The sequence below is a fragment of the Rhinoraja longicauda genome, chromosome 14 (assembly GCF_053455715.1).
Source record: "Rhinoraja longicauda isolate Sanriku21f chromosome 14, sRhiLon1.1, whole genome shotgun sequence".
NCBI classification, from domain to species: Eukaryota; Metazoa; Chordata; class Chondrichthyes; order Rajiformes; family Arhynchobatidae; genus Rhinoraja; species Rhinoraja longicauda.
In genome coordinates, this window is record NC_135966.1 from 3510085 (window position 1) to 3530020 (window position 19936).

General features: G+C 48.3%; 1 protein-coding gene across 11 annotated transcripts in view; it reads left to right on the forward strand.

Annotated features, from left to right (window-relative positions):
- Positions 1-19936, forward strand: part of LOC144600001 (teneurin-2-like) — a 1473402-nt gene that overhangs the window by 1232909 nt on the left and 220557 nt on the right. For all 11 annotated transcript variants that reach the window (XM_078411299.1, XM_078411301.1, XM_078411304.1 and 8 more), the window contains one exon: positions 1251-1489. In XM_078411299.1, coding sequence (XP_078267425.1) covers positions 1251-1489 — 239 coding nt within the window. The remainder of the gene's footprint in view (positions 1-1250; positions 1490-19936) is intronic.

The following is a 19936-nucleotide window of genomic DNA, read 5'->3' on the forward strand; positions in this document are numbered from 1 at the left end:
AATCAATGTGATCATGGCTGATTATTCACAATCAGTACCCCGTTCCTGCCTTCTCCCCATACCCCCTGATTCCGCTATCTTCAAGAACTCTATCTAGCTCTCTCTTGAAAGCATCCAGAGAATTGGCCTCCACTGCCTTCTGAGGCAGAGAATTCCACAGATTCACAACTCTGTGACTGAAAAAGTTTTTCCTCATCTCCGTTCTAAATGGCCTACCCCTTATTCTTAAACTGTGGCCCCTTGTTCTGGACTCTCCCAACATTGGGAACATGTTTCCTGCCTCTAAAGTGTCCAACCCCTTAATAATCTTATATGTTTCGATAAGATCCCCTCTCATCCTTCTAAATTCCAGTGTATACAAGCCTAGTCACTCCAGTCTTTCAACATACGACAGTCCCGCCATTCCTGGGAATTAACCTAGTAAACCTACGCTGCACGCCCTCAATAGCAAGAATATCCTTCCTCAAATTTGGAGACCAAAACTGCACACAGTACTCCAGGTGCGGTCTCACTAGGGCCCTGTACAACTGCACACAGTACTCCAGGTGCGGTCTCACTAGGGCCCTGTACAACTGCACACAGTACTCCAGGTGTGGTCTCACTAGGGCCCTGTACAACTGCACACAGTACTCCAGGTGCGGTCTCACTAGGGCCCTGTACAACTGCACACAGTACTCCAGGTGCGGTCTCACTAGGGCCCTGTACAACTGCACACAGTACTCCAGGTGTGGTCTCACTAGGGCCCTGTACAACTGCACACAGTACTCCAGGTGCGGTCTCACTAGGGCCCTGTACAACTGCACACAGTACTCCAGGTGCGGTCTCACTAGGGCCCTGTGAAGAGAGAAATGCCACAAGTTCCAGAATAAACCACATTCCCGTCTTTGATTCGCAAAGTGCTGGAGTAACTCAGCAGGTCAGGCAGCATCTCGGGAGAGAAGGAATGGGTGACGTTTCGGGTCGAGACCCTTCTTCAGACTTCTGTCTGAAGTCTGAAGAAGGGTCTCGACCCGAAACGTCACCCATTCCTTCTCTCCTGAGATGCTGCCTGACCTGCTGAGTTACTCCAGCACTTTGTGAATAAATACCTTCGATTTGCCAACAGCATCTGCAGTTATTTTCTTATACTTCCCGTCTTTGAGTTTGCTCTCCGTTCCAAATGGCCGACCCCTTACTCTCAAACGTTGTGAGGTTGCGCTGGAATGTTATGGTGTGGTCGCCCTCTGAAGATTGTTCTTCCTCTCTTCCAGGCACTTCCTCTTCAAGACGTCTTCTGGGACGACCCCCCTGTTCAGCACGTCCTCGCCGGGCTACCCGCTAACGTCAGGCACCGTCTACTCCCCCCCGCCGCGGCTCCTGCCCAGGAGCACGTTCTCTCGCAGCGCCTTCAAGCTCAAGAAGCCGTCCAAGTACTGCAGCTGGAAATGTGCCGCCCTCTGCTCCATTGCCGCCTCCATCATCCTGGCCATCCTGCTGGCATATTTCATCGGTACGTATCTCTGACTTAAAAAGGGGGTACGGGGAGAAGGCAGGAACGGGGTACTGATTGAGAATGATCAGCCATGATCACATTGAATGGCGGCGCTGGCTCTAAGGGCCGAATGGCCTCCTCCTGCACCTATTGTCTATTGTCTATAAACCTTGTGTGGACTTGCCGCGTGTTTAGGAAGGAGCTGCAGATCGCTGCTGGGCTCGATGGACCGAATTTCCTCATTCTGCTCCGAGAACTTACCGACTTACAAAGTCATAGAAACATCGAAAATAGGTGCAGGAGGAGGCCATTCGGCCCTTTGAGCCAGCACCGCCATTCATTGTGATCACGGCTAATCGTCCCCAATCAGTAACCCGTGCCTGCCTTCTCCCCATATCCCTTGATTCCACTAGCCCCTAGAGCTCCATCCAACTCTCTCTTAAATCCATCCAGTGAATTGGCCTCCACTGCCCTCTGTGGCAGAGAATTCCACAAATTCACAACTCTCTGGGTGAAAATGTTTTTTCTCACCTCAGTTTTAAATGGCCTCCCCTTTATTCTAAGACTGTGTGGCCCCTGGTTCTGGACTCCCCCAACATTGGGAACATTTTTCCTGCATCTAGCTTGTCCAGTCCTTTTGTAATTTTATACGTCTCTGTAAGATCCCCTCTCATCCTTCTAAACTCTTACTCAGAATAAAGGGGAGGCCATTTAAAACTGAGGTGAGAAGAAACTTTTTCACCCAGAGAGTTGTGAATTTATGGAATTCTCTGCCACAGAGGGCAGTGGAGGCCAATTCACAGGATGAATTTAAAAGAGAGTTGGATAGAGCTCTAGGGGCTAGCGGAATCAAGGGATATGGGGAGAAGGCAGGCACGGGTTACTGATTGTGGATGATCAGCCATGATCACAATGAATGGCGGTGCCGGCTCGAAGGGCCAAATGGCCTCCTCCTGCACCTATTGTCTATGTTTCTATGTCTTTGATTATCACTCACATTCTCTGCCAACTCTGCAATGTCTTTCTCAATCAGAAAATGATGATGTATGTGTGCTGGAGTCAAGTAGTCCTGTCTGTGGATCACACACACACTAAACCCTGCTGCATATTCCTCATTGTGTAGCAAGGGACTGCAGATGTTGGTTTGAAACCAAAGATAGACACAAAGCAGCTGGAGTAACTCAGCGGGTCACGCAGCATCTGTGGAGAACATGGATAGGTGACGTTTCACAGAGTGCTGGAGTAACTCAGCGGGTCAGGCAGCATCTGTGGAGAACATGGATAGGTGACGTTTCACAGAGTGCTGGAGTAACTCAGCGGGTCAGGCAGCATCTCTGGAGAACATGGATAGGTGACGTTTCAGGCTGAGGCACTTCTTCAGACTGAGAGTCAGGGGAAAGGGAAACGAGAGATATACTGTAGACGGTGACACTGGTGAGATATGGAACAAATGAATGAAGGACGTGCAAATAAAGTAGCGATGGGAAAGGAAACAGGCCATTGTTCGCTGTGGGCTCGGTGAAAACACGTTTGCAGTATTTGTTCTGCCTCGATTAGTCACCACACCAATGTGCACTTTTCAATACACGTGTTTAGTTTATGGTCATGTGTACCGAGGTACAGTGAAAAGCTTTTGTTGCGTGCTAACTAGTCAGCGGAAAGACAATACATGATTTCAAAATGGAGCCTTATGCAGTGTATTGATTCATGATAAGGGAATAACGTTTAGTGCAGGGTAAAGCCAACAATGTCCAATCAAGGATAGTCCGAGGGTCACCGATGAGGTAGACGGTAGTTCAGGACTGGTCTTTCGTTGTTGGTGGGATGGTTCAGTTGCCTGATAACAGCTGGGAAGAAACTGTCCCTGAATCTGGAGGTGTGCGTTTTCACACTTCTGTACCTCTTGCCCGATGGGAGAGGGGAGAAGAGGGAGTGGCCGGGGTGAGACTGGTCCTTGATTCTGCTGCTGGCCTTGCCGAGGCAGCGTGGGGTGTAAGTTATGTCAATGGAAGGGAGGTTGGTTTGTGTGGGCTACGTCCACAACTGGCTGCAATTTCTTACTGCTCGGGATGGAGCTGTTCCCAAACCAAGCTGCGACACATCCCGATAAAATGCCTTCTGTAGATGTTGGTGAGAGTCCTTGGGGATATCCTGAACTTCCTGAGTCTTTGAAATGTGGAAGGAAACTGGAGCACCCGGAGAAAGCCCACGCGGTCACAGGTAGAGCGTGGCGGCACGGTGGCACAGCGGGTAGAGTTGCTGCCTTACAGTGCCAGAGACCCGGGTTCGATCCCGACTACGGGTGGGTGCTGTCTGTACGGAGTTTGTACTTTGCTTGGGTTTTCTCCGGGTGCTCCGGTTTCCTCCCACACTCCAAAGACGTACATGTTTGTAGGTCAATTGGTTTCTGCGAAATTGTAAATTTTCCTTAGTGTGTGGGCGGTGTTGCAGTGGTAATTGTTTAGGTGCCAGAGCTGTTGCTGGTGCCGCAGCGGCTGCTGTTATATCCCCCGCTGTTTATGGTGGCTTTTCTTACAGAGGTGGCGGAACGTCACTGCGGAGACCCCCGGCATCACTGCACACCCAGCGTGTGTGTAGGACCGTGCTAGTGTACGGGGTGGCACGGAGTCGGTGGGACGAAGGGCCTGTTTCAGCGCTGTATCTCCAAACTAAACTAAACGAAGATGTGCAAAGTCTGCACAGACGGCACCCGTAGTCAGGGTCAAACTGGGGTCTTTGCCGCTGTAAGGCAACAACTCCACCACCGCCCATACCTTTAAGGGATGAATTGAGTTGCCACATGTGACAAGGCACAGTGAAATTCTTTGCTTGCACACCCAAGGTATGCAAATAGTCGCCCATAAAGGGCACTTACAAAGTTACAAATACCACCCCATCCCACCAGTTCCCCCATAGTCCCCCCCCCCCCCCCCCACACACCAGGTCCCCATTGTTTAGGTTAGTTTAGTTTAGTTTAGTTTAGTTTAGTGATACAGCACGGAAACAGGCCCTTCGGCCCACCGGGTCCGCGCCGACCAGCGATCCCCGCACATTAACACTATCCTACACCCACTAGGGACAATGTTTACATTTACCCAGCCAATTAACCCACAAACCTGCACGTCTTTGGAGTGTGGGTGGAATCCGAAGATCTCGGAGAAAACCCACGCAGGTCACGGGGAGAACGTGCAAACTCCGTACAGACGGCGCCCGTAGTCAGGATCGAACCCGGGTCTCCGGCGCTGTGTTCGCTGCAAGGCAGCAACTCTACCGCTGCGCCATCGTGGCCGCCCATCCCCCTCTTCCCCCTCCCCCCCACGCTGGGTCCCCCTTTGTTGCTTCCCGCGGCAGCAGCGTTCTCACTTCCACGTGTCCGCTCTCGTCCGCCAGTCGGCGCTATCATCGACCGCCGTGCCGACCTCACCACTATCATAGAAACATAGACAATAGGTGCAGGAGTAGGCCATTCGTCCCTTCGAGCCTGCACCGCCATTCAATATGATCATGGCTGATCATCCAAGTCAGTATCCCGTACCTGCCTTCTCTCCATACCCCCTGATCCCTTTAGCCACAAGGGCCACATCTAACTCCCTCTTAAATATAGCCAATGAACTGGCCTCAACTACCATCTGCGGCAGAGAATTCCACAGATTCACCACTCTCTGTGTGAAAGAAAACTTTCTCATCTCGGTCCTAAAAGACTTCCCCCTTATCCTTAAACTATGACCCTTTGTTCTGGACTTCCCCAACATCGGGAACAATCTTCCTGCATCTAGCCTGTCCAACCCCTTAAGAATTTTGTAAGTTTCCATAAGATCCCCCCTCAATCATCTAAATTCCAGCGAGTACAAGCCGCTGGGTGCCCTCCTGAGGCCTCCACGACCCAGACCCCGGCCCCAGCCTCGGGCCCTCCAGACACGCGAGGTTCCATATTAACGGTGCCCTTAAACGGCCATCTTCCTGTGACTTTGTGTTGCTGTGGGGGATTTGACCCCTTCGTTCTGCTGAAGATTGATGTCGAAATCAAAGCCGACAAAAGACCTTTATTTTCCAACTTAGCTTCCATCCGTTTAAAATGAAGACGTCAAGGCCCGATTACAACGGCAATTAGTTTAAAACTATTCGACAAAGTGAGACAAACTAGTCCTTCACCCTTGTGCAGAAGGATCAGATGTCCAACGCTTTATTTTCAAAGCAATTACCAATTACCTACACCTACACAGCAAAAACTAAACATGCTTTTAAGATACGCCTGCCACAGAAATATTCAATTACAAATTAATTGTTAAAATGCGCCTCAAACTGTACGATTGAGAGGTTTTGTGGGCTTTTTGTGGTCATGAAAGATTTATAAATAGTTCTTATAAATAAATTAATTGGATTTTTTAAAAAAATACATACCTCCTTGCAAAACCAGTTTCTTCAACTCATCAACCTCAGTGATTAAAAATTGGACCGGGTTTTATTAATTTCCAATTGCTGTTCCATATTCATCAATTAAAGGAAAAATAGTCATCAAATTTTAAGAAACATTTGGACATGTACATGGATAGGATAGGTTTATACGTTCATAAGTGAACGTATTTGGCCCATCAAGTCTACTCCGCCATTCAATCACGGCTGATCTATCTCTTCCTCCGAAACTAACTCCATTCTCCTGCCTTCTCCCCATAACCCCTGACACCCGTACTAATCAAGAATCCATCTATCTCTGCCTTAGAAATATCCATTGACTTGGCCTCCACAGCCGTCTGTGGCAATGAATTCCACAGATTCACCACCTTCTGATTAAAGACGTTCCTCCTCGTAACCTTCTTCAAGGAACGTCCTTTAATTCTGAGGCCACAGAAACATAGAAAATAGGTGCAGGAGGAGGCCATTCAGCCCTTCGAGCCTGCACCGCCATTCAATATGATCATGGCTGATCATCCAAAATCAGTACCCCGTTCCTGCTTTCTCTCCATATCCCTTGATTCCGTTTGCCCTGAGAGCTATATCCAACTCTCTCTTGAAAACATCCAGTGAATTGGCCTCCACTGCCTTCTGTGGCGGAGAATTCCGCAGATTCACAACTCTCTGGGTGAAAAGGTTTTTCCTCATCTCAGTCCTAAATGGCCTACCCCTTATTCTTAAACTGTAATCCCTGGTTCTGGACTCACCCAAGATGGGGAACATTTCTCCTGCATCTAGCCTGTCCAATCCCTTAAGAATTTTATATGTTTCTCTCAGATCCCCTCTCACCCTTCTAAGTTCCAATGAATATAAGCCCAGTTGATCCATTCTTTCACCGTATGTCAGTCCTGCCATCCCAGTAATTAACCTGGGACCTCTGGTTCTAGTCTTCCCAACTAGTGGAAACATCCTCTCCTCATCCAAACTATTTAGTGGAATGTTGGCCAAATGCAGGCAGGTGAGACTAGTGTAGATGGGATATGTTGGTCGGTGTGGGCAGGTTGGGTTGACAGGCCTGTTTCCATGCTCTATCACAAGACCACTCCATAACGTTTCCACCTCCCCTTCCACTAACGAGTGAGTGCCCGAAATAATTCAGCCCAGAGTGAAGTGAAGAATGAAGACCACGCCCCACCCTACAACTGCGGCACAGTGGCGCAGCAGTAGAGTTGCCGCCTTACAGCGAATGCAGCGCCGGAGACCCGGGTTCCATCCCGACTACGGGCGCTGTCTGTACGGAGTTTGTACGTTCTCCCCGTGACTTGCATGGGTTTTCCCCGAGATCTTCGGTTTCCTCCCATACTCCAAAGACGTACAGGTTTGTAGGTTAATTGGTTTGGTATAAAAATGTAAAAATTGACCCTAGTGTGGGTGTAGGATAGTGTTAATGCGCGGGGATCGCTGGTCGGTGCGAACCCGGTAGGCCGAAGGGCCTGTTTCCGTGCTGTGTCTCTAAACTAAACTAAACTGGAGTGCCATTGCAGCCTGGCCCCAAAGCCTGCCTCTTGCTATTGAGGGCGTGCAGCGTAGGTTTACTAGGTTAATTCCCGGAATGGCGGGACTGTCCTATGTTGAAAGACTGGAGCGGCTAGACTTGTATACACTGGAATTTAGAAGGATGAGAGGGGATCTTATCGAAACGTATAAGATTATTAAGGGGTTGGACACGTTAGAGGCAGGAAACATGTTCCCAATGTTGGGGGAGTCCAGAACAAGGGGCCACAGTTTAAGAATAAGGGGTAGGCCATTTAGAACGGAGATGAGGAAAAACTTTTTCAGTCAAAGAGTTGTGAATCTGTGGAACTCTCTGCCTCAGAAGGCAGTGGAGGCCAATTCTCTGAATGAGTTCAAGAGAGAGCTAGATAGAGCTCTTAAGGATAGTGGAGTCAGGGGGTATGGGGAGAAGGCAGGAACGGGGTACTGATTGAGAATGATCAGCCATGATCATATTGAATGGTGGTGCTGGCTCGATGGGCCAAATGGCCTCCTCATGCACCTATTGTCTATTGTCTATTGTGTTCAGAGGGAAAATTGGCAATTTCTTCTTTTCGTTCGATTCATTCATGCACTCCCCCCCCCCCCCCCCCCCGACCCCCCATTATAGCGGTAATTACCCAGCCATTATTAAATCGCGACTCTTAAAAACCAGACTCAAATGCTGCTTGCTTGGGTGGATTAAAATAATAAATGACTTCAGAATCTGTTAAACCCCTCTTGCCTGCCCTAAACTTGCAATTAAAAAGCCAGTGAATTAGCACTAAAACAGCATGCCCGAGTACTGATCCTGAAGAGTTACAGAGCACCAGCCTATTCACAATAAACCACGGCGGCCTGAGTGAGATGCAGTATATGATCACTTTACAAAACTCTAAGGAGGTGGTCTTGGAGGGGAGGGCGCTCCTCAAACTGCAGAGCATCCTGGACAATACAGCTCACCCCCCTCCATCACACACTGGTCAACCTGAGGAGCACCTTCAGCAACAGACTGGTCCCACCGAGATGCAGCACAGAACGCCACATGAAATGGGCGGCACGGTGGCACAGCGGTAGAGTTGCCGCCTTACAGCGAATGCAGCGCCGTAGACCCGGGTTCGATCCCGACTACGGGCGCCGTCTGTACGGAGTTTGTACGTTCTCCCCGTGACCTGCGTGGGTTTTCTCCGAGATCTTCGGTTTCCTCCCACACTCCAAAGACGTGCAGGTTTGTCGGTTAATTGGTTTGGTAAATGTAAAAATTGTTCCTAGTGTGTGTAGGATAGTGTTAGTGTGCGGGGATCGCTGGTCGGCGCGGACTCGGTGGGCCGAAAGGGCCTGTTTCCGCGCTGTATCTCTAAACTAAACTAAACTAAACTGAACCATTTTTCAACAAGTAATTCCTATAACTGTGTCGCTCCATATCGCTTAACGTCGACAAAAAAGCAAATCAAAACCAAACTTTCCGAAAGACATTTGTTCCAAACTGTTCTCTGGATGGCCCGGCAAAAAGACTTATTAGTGAGATAACAGAAAATAATGTTTCCTTTGGGATTTACAATATGTTAGGCAAATGCAGCAAAAAATGAAACTTGTCACATTAGCGACAATGTTGGATGTTCAACACTGGCCAAGAATCGCAGATTACACTCGGCAATGTTTCCAGAAGACGTACGGGTATGTAGGTAAATTGGCTGGGTAAATGTAAAAATTGTCCCTAGTGGGTGTAGGATAGTGTTAGTGTGCGGGGTTCGCTGGTTGGCGCGGACCCGGTGGGCCGAAAGGGCCTGTTTCCGCGCTGTATCTCTAAACTAAACTAAACTAAAGGAGATCCTTCTTCCCTGTGGCTATCAAACTGTACAACTCTTCCCCCTTCTGTCGTGGGGTAGAGTGAGACTGAGGCTGACTCCCCCCACCCCCCCCCCACCCCCCAATCTTTGCACCCCCCAATCCTTTCCACTCATCACTTTAATTTCATATTCCATGTCTCTTGTGTTCCCCCCCCCGGGATGAGTAAAGTTCTGTTGTTTCGTATCGTAAAAAAGAGACAGAGTGATAGACAAACCTAGATAGCTCTAGAACGTGCTTCTCTCTGCGTGCTGGGCCCAGAGGTGGGTCTGCGATCGCCCATTACGATCGCCCCACTCTTTTGCAGCCCAGCGGTATGAACATTGACTTCTCCAACTTTAGATAGCTCCTCTGTCCCTCTCTTCCCCTCCCCCTTCCCAGTTCTCCCTTGTGAATCTGTGGAATTATCTGCCTCAGAAGGCAGTGGAGGCCAATTCTCTGAATGCATTCAAGAGAGAGCTAGATAGAGCTCTTAAGGATAGCGGAGTCAGGGGGGTATGGGGAGAAGGCAGGAACGGGGTACTGATTGAGAATGATCAGCCATGATCACATTGAATGGCGGCGCTGGCTAGAAGGGCTGAATGGCCTCCTCCTGCACCTATTGTCTATTGTCTATTGTCATTTCCACCCTGGGGGGGAAGAAGGTTCTGACTGTCTACCCCATTGCTGCCTCTCAGAATTTCGTGTGTAGGCACCTTCATTATCATGCAAGGTGTTACGTGCTTGAAGAACAGTGCATTATTCAAAAAGGTGTAAATTAAACATACAGGTGTAAATTAAACATACCCGCCACTACTATGCTGTCAGCAGTAAATTTGAGCGAGATATTCCAAAATTACGAGCCCGTAAATCAAGCTTTGGTATGAAAGGAACAAGCACATTATTTCAAAGACGCGTAAACCAAACACACGTAAAAGGCACAAAAAAAACAAACAGGGGCCACAGTCTAAGAATAAAGGGGAGGCCATTTAAAACTCAGGTGAGAAGAAACGTTTTCACCCAGAGAGTTGTGAATTTGTGGAATTCTCTGCCACAGAGGGCAGTGGAGGCCAATTCACTGGATGAATTTAAAAGAGAGTTAGATAGAGCTCTAGGGGCTAGCGAAATCAAGGGATATGGGGAGAAGGCAGGCACGGGTTACTGATTGTGGATGATCAGCCATGATCACAATGAATGGCGGTGCTGGCTCGAAGGGCCGAACGGTCTCCTCCTGCAACTATTTTCTATGTTTCTATGAACTGCAGATGCTGGTTTAAATCGAAGATAGACACAAAGAGCTGGAGTAACTCAGCGGGACGGGCAGCATCTCTGGAGAGAAGGAATGGGTGATGTTTCGGGTCGAGACCCTTCTTCAGTCTGAAGAAGGGTCTCGACCCGAAACGTCACCCATTCCTTCTCTCCGGAGATGCTGCCTGTCCCGCTGAGTTACTCCAGCACTTTGTGCCTATCTACGCGTAAAAGGCAAGGTGTCTCTCCCTCTACCATTACTGCTTTTCACGGTTCTTGGTTTAATGCAGAACTGACAGCATTAACCTGTTCGAAGCTGTGGAAGATACAAGAAATAAGAAGCTGGCGCCAAACCCAGGCGACTATTTGTGCGTTAGCCAGAGAAACAGATCTACAATCACATATTACAATCGCTCCACGCTCTTTAATCTCTGCCCCTACAGGACCATTTTTTACTTTAACTATGAGCTTCTTAAAATCACACATATAAATTATATACACTGTAAATGGCTCGATTGTAATCACGTCTTGTCTTTCCGCTGACTGGTTAGCACGCAACAAGAGCTTTTCACTGTACCTCGGTACACATGACAATAAACTAAACTGGCTGACGAACTAACAAAAAAAAAGATGTTAGTTTTGTTTAGTTTAGTTTAGAGATACGGCGTGGAAACAGTCCCCTTCGGCCCATCGAGTCCGCGCCGACCAGCGATCACCCCGCACACTAACACTATCCTACACACACAATTGGGACAATTTACAACTTTACTCAGTCCAGTTCAATATACATACTCCACTTGACTTGAAAGTTGTGCATTCTCTCTAGACCTGGTTGGTTTAGAAGTGCATCTAGTCCTCAACCAGGATTTGCTATCTGAGATATAGTTTAGTTTAGTTTAGAGATACATCACTGAAACAGGCCCTTCGGCCCATCGAGTCCGCACCGACCAACGATCCCCGCACTCTAACACTGTCCTACACACACCAGGGAACATTTTACAAATTTTACCAATGCGAATTAACCTACAGACCTGTACGTCTTTGGAGTGTGGGTGGAAACCGGAGCACCCGGAGAAACCCCACGCAGGTCATGGGGGGAAGGTACAAACTGCTTACAGACAGCACCCGTAGTCAGGATCGAACCCGGGTCTCTGGCGCTGTGAGGGAGCAACTCTACCGCTGCGCCACCGTGCCGCCCACGTGAAAGATTGTTGTGTTTGTAAACAGAAAAGAGTCAATAATGTGTCGGGCAGAAATATTTGTGTGCCAGCAGTCATGTTTGGACAGCATTGGTTTTTTTAATGGTAGTTTTAATTCATTGCTGACACTGTTCACTGAGTTGCATTTTGTATTTTCAGAGTAAGCTGGCGTTGGCAGTTCCACTATTGAGGCTGCCTTTTGCAAAGAAAATACTCGCGTTTAAAAAAATAACAGTTGGCAGATGAATCATAGAAACATAGAAAATAGGTGCATTCGGCCCTTCGAGCCTGCACCGCCATTCAATATGATCATGACTGATCATCCAACTCAGTATCCTGTACCTGCCTTCTCTCCATACCCCCTGATCCCTTTAGCCACAAGGGCCACATCTAACTCCCTCTTAAATATCGCCAATGAACTGGCCTCAACTACCTTCTGTGGCAGAGAATTCCACAGATTCACCACTCTCTGTGAGAAAAAAAACTTTCTCATCTCAGTCCTAAAAGACTTCCCCCTTATCCTTAAACTGTGACCCCTTGTTCTGGACTTCCCCAACATCGGGAACAATCTTCCTGCATCTAGCCTGTCCAACCCCTTAAGAATTTTGTAAGTTTCTATAAGATCCATTTGCATTTGCATTTGTATTTTCAGAGTAAGCTGGCGTTGGCAGTTCCACTATTGAGGCTTCCTTTTGCAAAGAAAATACTCGCGTTTAAACAAAATCACAATTTACAGATGAATCATTTCCAAGTATCCATTATTCTCTGCATAAATCTTCTAAGGTTCACTATCAGATTAGGGCCCACTCCCCACTCTCCCACAACCGTTCAATGTCCTGGATATAAAGTGCATGAACCCCTGACTCTTTAGACTTTAGACTTTACAGCGCGGAAACGGCCTCTTTGGCCCACCAAATCCGCACCAATGCTGAGGGCGGGCTGTCTGCGCGGAGTTTGCACGTTCTCCCCGTGATCGCATGCGTTTTCTCCGGGTGCTCCGGTTTCCTCCCACACTCCAAAGACGTGCAGGTTTGTCGGTTAATTGGCTTCGGTAAAATTTATAAATTGCCCCCCAGTGTGTGCGTGATAGTATTAGTGTTCGGGGATCGCTGGTCGGCGCGAACTCGGTGGGCCATAAGGTCATAAGTGGTAGGAGCAGATTCGGCCCATCAAGTCTACTCCGCCATTCAATCATGGCTGATCTATCTCTCCCTCCTGAACCCCATTCTCCTGCCTTCTCCCCGTAACCCCTGACACCCGTACAGAAGGGCCTGTTTCCGTGCTGTATTACCGCACCTGGAGTACTGTGTACAGTTTTGGTCTACAAATTTGAGGAAGGATATTCTTGCTATTGAGGGCGTGCAGCGTAGGTTTACTAGGTTAATTCCTGGAATGGCGGGACAGTCATATGTTGAAAGACTGGAGCGACTAGGCTCGTATACACTGGAATTTAGAAGGATGAGAGGGGATCTTATCGAAACGTATAAGATTATTAAGGGGTTGGACATGTTAGAGGCAGGAAACATGTTCCCAATGTTGGGGGAGTCCAGAACAAGGGGCCACAGTTTAAGAATAAGGGGTAGGCCATTTAGAACTGAGATGAGGAAAAACTTTTTCAGTCAGAGAGTTGTGAATCTGTGGAATTCTCTGCCTCAGAAGGCAGTGGAGGCCAATTCTCTGAATGCATTCAAGAGAGAGCTGGATAGAGCTCTTAAGGATAGCGGAGTCAGGGGGTATGGGAAGAAGGCAGGAACGGGGTACTGATTGAGAATGATCAGCCATGATCACATTGAATGGCGGTGCTGGCTCGAAGGGCTGAATGGCCTCCTCCTGCACCTATTGTCTATTAGATGCTTCAGATGCTTCTGGTGGACTGAGGAAAAATCAAACTTCCTTCTTCAAGTCTGCAAAATGGATTCTGTTGAAAGGGATGTCTATCTTACAGGCTGAGTTACCACAGCGTCCAACTTCAGCAAATTGTAGATTGTCCATCGTGTGTCGGACAGTTGTGGTGTATGGGGTGATCGCTGATCGGCGTGGACTCGGTGGGCCAGAGGACCTGTTGGCCCCACTGCATCTCTAAAGTCTAAAGTCATTTTTCATCTTTCCCAGCTTGTGTCCATGTCTTTTCCACTTTCTGCAGAGTCAGTGATTGACCCAATTTCCTTTTGAATAGTCCAACACAGTCAGCAGTTACTGCTCTAGGTGCCAGCCCATTCCATAAATCAAAAACTCCAAGCGTGACAAAGTTATTTCTGAAGTCTGGTTGGGATCTCTTTGGATTCCAAACATGTACTCCAGTTTTAAGACGTTCATTTTGCACAAAAAGCCAAAGCCTTTGTGCCTTCGATTCCCTACATCTTTGTTTCAAGAACCTGGATCCCTCCTGTACTTTAATATTTTTTAGTTTTGTTGATTTATATAAATCTATTCTGACAATTTGTGCGGCGCGGTGGCACAGCGGTAGAGTTGCTGCCTCACGGCGCCAGAGACCCGGGTTTGATCCTGACCACGGACGCCGTCTGTACGGAGTTTGTACGTTCTCCCCGTGACCTGCGTGGGTTTTCTCCGGGTGCTCCGGTTTCCTCCCACACTTCAAAGACGTGCAGGTTTGTCGGTTAATTGGCTTCTGTAAATATTGTAAATTGTCCGAGTGTGTAGGATAGTGCTGGTGTGCTACGATTAAAAACCATATCACTGTTTTAATTTAGTTTAGAGATATAGTTTAGAGAACTGAAGATCTTGGAGAAAATCCACGCAGGTCACGGGGAGAACGTACAAACTCCGTACAGACAGCGCCCGTAGTTGGGATTGAATCCGGGTCTCTGGCGCTGTGAAGCAGCAACTCTACCGCTGCGCCACCGTGCCAGCGATAGGGCGGCACGGTGGCGCAGCGGTAGAGTTGCTGCCTTACAGCGAATACAGCGCCGGAGACTCAGGTTCGATCCTGACTACGGGCGCTGTCTGTACGGAGTTTGTACGTTCTCCCCGTGACCTGCGTGGATTTTCTCCAAGATCTTCAGTTTCCTCCCACACTCCAAAGACGTACAGGTTTGTAGGTTAGTTGGCTTAGTATAATTGTAAATTGTCCCTCGTCTGTAAGATAGTGCTAGTGTGCGGGGATCGCTGGTCGGTGCGGACTCGGTGGGTCGAAGGGCCTGTTTCTGCGCTGTATCTCTAAACTAAATTAAAACAGTGATATGGTTTTTAATCGTAGCACACTAGCACTATTATTCATTATTTTTATTTATTTTTTAAATAATAATAAAAATTGTCCCTAGTGTGTGTAGGATAGTGTTAATGTGCGGGGATCGCTGGTCGGTGCGGACTCGGTGGGCCGAAGGGCCTGTTTCCACGCTGTATCTCTAAAAATAATTGAATGATGAATGATGCAAAAATGATTGTATAAGAATGTGAAACCAGATGCGGCTAACACATTGGCCTTCATCAGAGTACTGAGTATAGAAGTGGGGATGTCAAGTTACAGTTGAGTAAGATGTTGGTGAGGGCGCATTTGGAGTATTGTGTTGAGTTCTGGGCACCATGTTATAGGAAAGATGTTGTCAAGATGGAAAGGGTGCAGAGAATATTTACAAGGGCCTGAGCTATAGGCAGAGGTTGAGCAGGCTGGGACTCTATTCCTTGGAGCGCAGGAGGATGAGGGGTGATCTTATAGAGGTATAGATCAGGTAAACGCACAGAGTCCATTGCCCAGAGTAGGTGAATCGAGAACCAGAGGACATAGGTTTAAGGTGAGGGGGGCAAGATTTAATCGGAACCTGGTAACATTTTTACACAAAGGGTGGTGGGTGTATGGAACAAGCTGCCGGAGGAGATCGATGAGGCTGGGACTATCGCAATGCTTTGGAAACATTTCGACAGGTGCATGGATAGAACAGGTTTAGAGGGACATGGGCCAAATGCAGGCAGGTGGGACAAGTGTAGTTGGTCGGTGTGGGCAAGTTGTGCTGATGGGCCTGTTTCCACGCTGTGTGACTCGATGAATAGGGTAGTACAGCGGGCCCTTTCTACTTCCCAAGGTGCCTGTGTCCCTTGTGTTCTGTTGCCGCATTGTTAATCTCGAGTGTACAGAGGGCTGACAGTCAATTAGTCACAAGATGACACGACCTTGTTGCCGATTCTTCTAGTTTAATGGGCTTATGGGTGAAGTAATCGTTTGAAGTTTTTTTCAACAAGGGATGCAGATAATTGGAATTGTGATCCGGAGTGCTGTACTTGCACCCTTGTGCCATCCAAGCTCTGTGGTTTGAGGGCGATTTTGTTTCTCGCGTTTCGCACAAAGGCGGTGATGTGAAATGCAAATAAATGATCAGCGACCTATTCACGGGACAGCCATGGTATGCCCCGATCCACGAATAGTTAAACTGCAGCAATTCCCATCGTTGTACATCGTGAGTTACTCATTCCAGCCATCTTCACAGAGTAGAAAACAATCTTTAAGAAAGACGCAGATGGACACAAAGTGCTGGAGTAACTCAGCGGGACAGGCAGCATCTCTGGAGAGATGGAATTGTTGACGTTTTGGGTCATAGAAACATAGACATAGAAACACAGAAAATAGGTGCAGGAGTAGACCATTCGGCCCTTCGAGCCTGCACCGCCATTCAATATGATCATGGCTGATCATCCAGCTCAGTATCCTGTACCTGCCTTCTCTCCATACCCCCTGATCCCTTTAGCCACAAGGGCCACATCTAACTCCCTCTTAAATATAGCCAATGAACTGGCCTCAACTACCTTCTGTGGCAGAGAATTCCACAGACTCACCACTCTCTGTGTGAAGAAATGTTTTCTCATCTTGGTCCTAAAAGACTTCCCCCTTATCCTTAAGCTGTGACCCCTGGTTCTGGACCTCCCCAACATCGGGAACAATCTTCCCGCATCTAGCCTCTCCAACCCCTTAAGAATTTTATATGTTTCAATAAGATTCCCCCTCAGTCTTCTAAATTCCAGCGAGTACAAGCCGAGACCCTTCTTCAGATTTAAGAAAGACGTTGTGGTTTGTAGGTTGATTGGCTTGGTATCAATGCACAATTGTCCCTACTGTTTGTGGGATAGCGTTTGTGTGGGGGAACGCTGGTCAGTGCGGACTCGGTGGGCCGAAGGGACTGTTTCCACGCTGTATCTCTATACTAAACTAAACTAAATCTTTGTACAAAATTACCTCCTGGTTGGATTATTCACAAAATGCTGGAGTAACTCAGCAGGTCAGGCAGCATCTCGGGAGAGAAGGAATGGGTGACGTTTCGGGTCGAGACCCTTCTTCAACCTTCCTGGTTGGATTAGATTGTTGGTTGATTTGTCGAATGCATTTGGTAACTTTTTAATCACGCTAATGGTCTAACGCACTGTATCTTAGCCTTCCAATGAATGAATTTCCAGGGTGGAAATGGCCGACACTAGAGAGCCTGGCTGTGACGCGAGAGGGGTAATGTTTTGTGGAGGTGTGCAGGGCAGGTCTTTTACACAGAGGGTGGTGGGGGCCTGGAAAGCACTGCCAGGGGGTGGTAGTGGAGGCAGATTAGTTAGTGGCGTTTAGGAAGCTCAGACAGGCACATGGATTTGCAGAGAATGTAGGGATATGGATTACGTATTGGCGTGGTGGTAGAGTTGCTGCCTCACAGCGCCAGAGACCCACGTTCGATCCTGACTACGGCTGCTGTCTGTACGTTCTCCCTGTGACCACGTGGGTTTTCTCCGGGTGCTCCGGTTTCCTCCCACATTCCAAAGACGTACAGGTTTGTAGGTTAATTGGCATCGGTAAAACTAGCTGGATTGCCCCTTGTGTGTGTAGGATGGTGCTGGTGTACGGGGTGATCGCTGGTCGGCGCGGACTTGGCGGGTCAAAGGGCTCGTTTCAATCAATTCAGGATCAATGGAGAGACTGTCGTATATTGAAAGACTGGAGCGACTAGGCTTGTATACACTGGAATTTAGAAGGATGAGAGGGGATCTTATCGAAATGTATAAGATTATTAAGGGGTTGGACACGTTAGAGGCAGGAAACATGTTCCCAATGTTGGGGAAGTCCAGAACCAGGGGCCACAGTTTAATAATAAGGGGTAGAACTGAGATGAGGAAAAACTTTTTCAGTCAGAGAGTTGTGACTCTGTGGAATTCTCTGCCTCAGAAGGCAGTGGAGGCCAATTCTCTGAATGCATTCAAGAGAGAGCTAGATAGAGCTCTTAAGGATAGCGGAGTCAGAGGGTATGGGGAGAAGGCAGGAACGGGGTACTGATTGGGAATGATCAGCCATGATGACATTGAATGGCGGTGCTGGCTCGAAGGGCCGAATGGCCTCCTCCTGCACCTATTGTCTATTGTCTATTGAAAGTTAAGGAGCGTCTGTTCTCCAGTAAGGTGGAAAAATAAATAGGATTGAAAAGTGAAAGAGATGTGAGACAGAGAGCAATTATTGGGATGAGGTGTGAGCAGCAAGTCCCACAGTGTTGTGGAAGTCAATCCCCAAAGTCAATCTTTGTGCTGATTACAGTGGTACCTAACCTAATACTCTTTCTCTGAAGGAGATGGATCGGGTCAGGTCACTACTTCAAACCTGAATCTGAAGAAGTGTGGAGGAACGAACTGCAGATGCTGGTTTAAACCGAATGTGGACACAAAATGCTGGAGTAACTCAGCGGGACAGGCAGCATCTCTGGAGAGAGGGTGTAGGAAGGAACTGCATTAGGATCTAAGAAAGGTCTTGACCCGAATCATCACCCATTCCTTCTCTACAGAGATGCTACCTGTCCCGCTGAGTTACTCCTGCATTTTGTGTCTATCTTCGTAAAACTCTGTCCAAGTTTTCTAACAGGATGTCAATAACCTAGCCTTTGTTCTTACTCTTTGTCACTGTCAATTTGAGCATGCCACCATCACAGAAACACCTTTAGTTCATAATCTTCTGCTTCTGGTTAAAACTCATATTCCTACCAGTCGAGTGGAAGTTTAGTTTAGTTAAGTTTAGAGATACAATGCTGAAACAGGCCCTTTGGCCCACAGAGTCCACGCCGACCAGCGATCCCCGCACTAACACTACCCGACACACACTAGGGATAATTTACAAATTTACCAAAGCTAATTAACCTACAAACCTGCACGTCTTTGGAGTGTGGGAGGAGACCGGAGCACCTGAAGGAAACCCACGCAGGTCACGGGGAGAACGTGCAAACTCCGTACAGACAGCGCCCGTAGTCAGGATCAAACCCGGATCTCTGGCGCTGTGAGGCAGCAACTCTACCGCTGCGCCACCGTGCCGGCCCATGCTGACATGGAAAAATCTTTGGTTTATAATCTTCTAATTCTGGTTAAAACTCGAACTACGACCAGTCCAGTGGAAGTGTTTGTAGACGTAGTGCAAGTAGGGGAACAGCAACACTGGCAAGTGAAGAGAGGAGCGACAAGATCAGATCATCAGCAAAACACAGGGTGCTGGAGTAACTCAGCGGGTCAGGCAGCATCTGTGGAGAACATGGATAGGTGACGTTTCACAGAGTGCTGGAGTAACTCAGCGGGTCAGGCAGCATCTCTGGAGAACATGGATAGGTGACGTTTCACAGAGTGCTGGAGTAACTCAGCGGGTCAGGCAGCATCTCTGGAGAACATGGATAGGTGACATTTCGTGTCGGGACCCTTCTTCAGACTGATTGTGGAGTGTGGGGTGGAAGAAATCTGGAAGAGAGGAATGGCAGGAGAAAGCGTGGCAGGTAATAGCTCGATACAGGCGAGGGAGGGTTTTGATAGTCTGATGGTTGGACAAAGGCCAGAGATGTAAAGACAGAAGGTGTGAGACAAAAGGATTGAAGAGTGGCAAATTGTGAAGCTAGAGGAGGAAATGTGGGGGGAAGGGAATGGGAGGAATAGGAGCGAGTCTGAGCGGATCTCTTTATCACCCCCTGCAAAGCCCCCCACATCGGGAGGTCACGGTGGCGCAGCGGTAGAGTTGCTGCCTTACAGCACTTACAGCGCCGGAGACCCGGGTTCCATCCCGACCACGGGTGCTGACTGTACGGGGTTTGTACGTTCTCCCCCGTGACCTGCGTGGGTTTTGTCCCGGGTGCTCCGGTTTCCTCCCACACTCCAAAGACGTAGAGGTTTGTGGGTTAATTGGTGTAATTGTAAAATTGTCCCACGTGTGTGTAGGATAGTGTCAGTGTGCGGGGATCGCTGGTCGGCGCGGAGTCGGTGGGCCGAAGGACCTGTTTCCGCGCTGTATCACTAAACTAAGCTAAAGTAAAATCCTTTC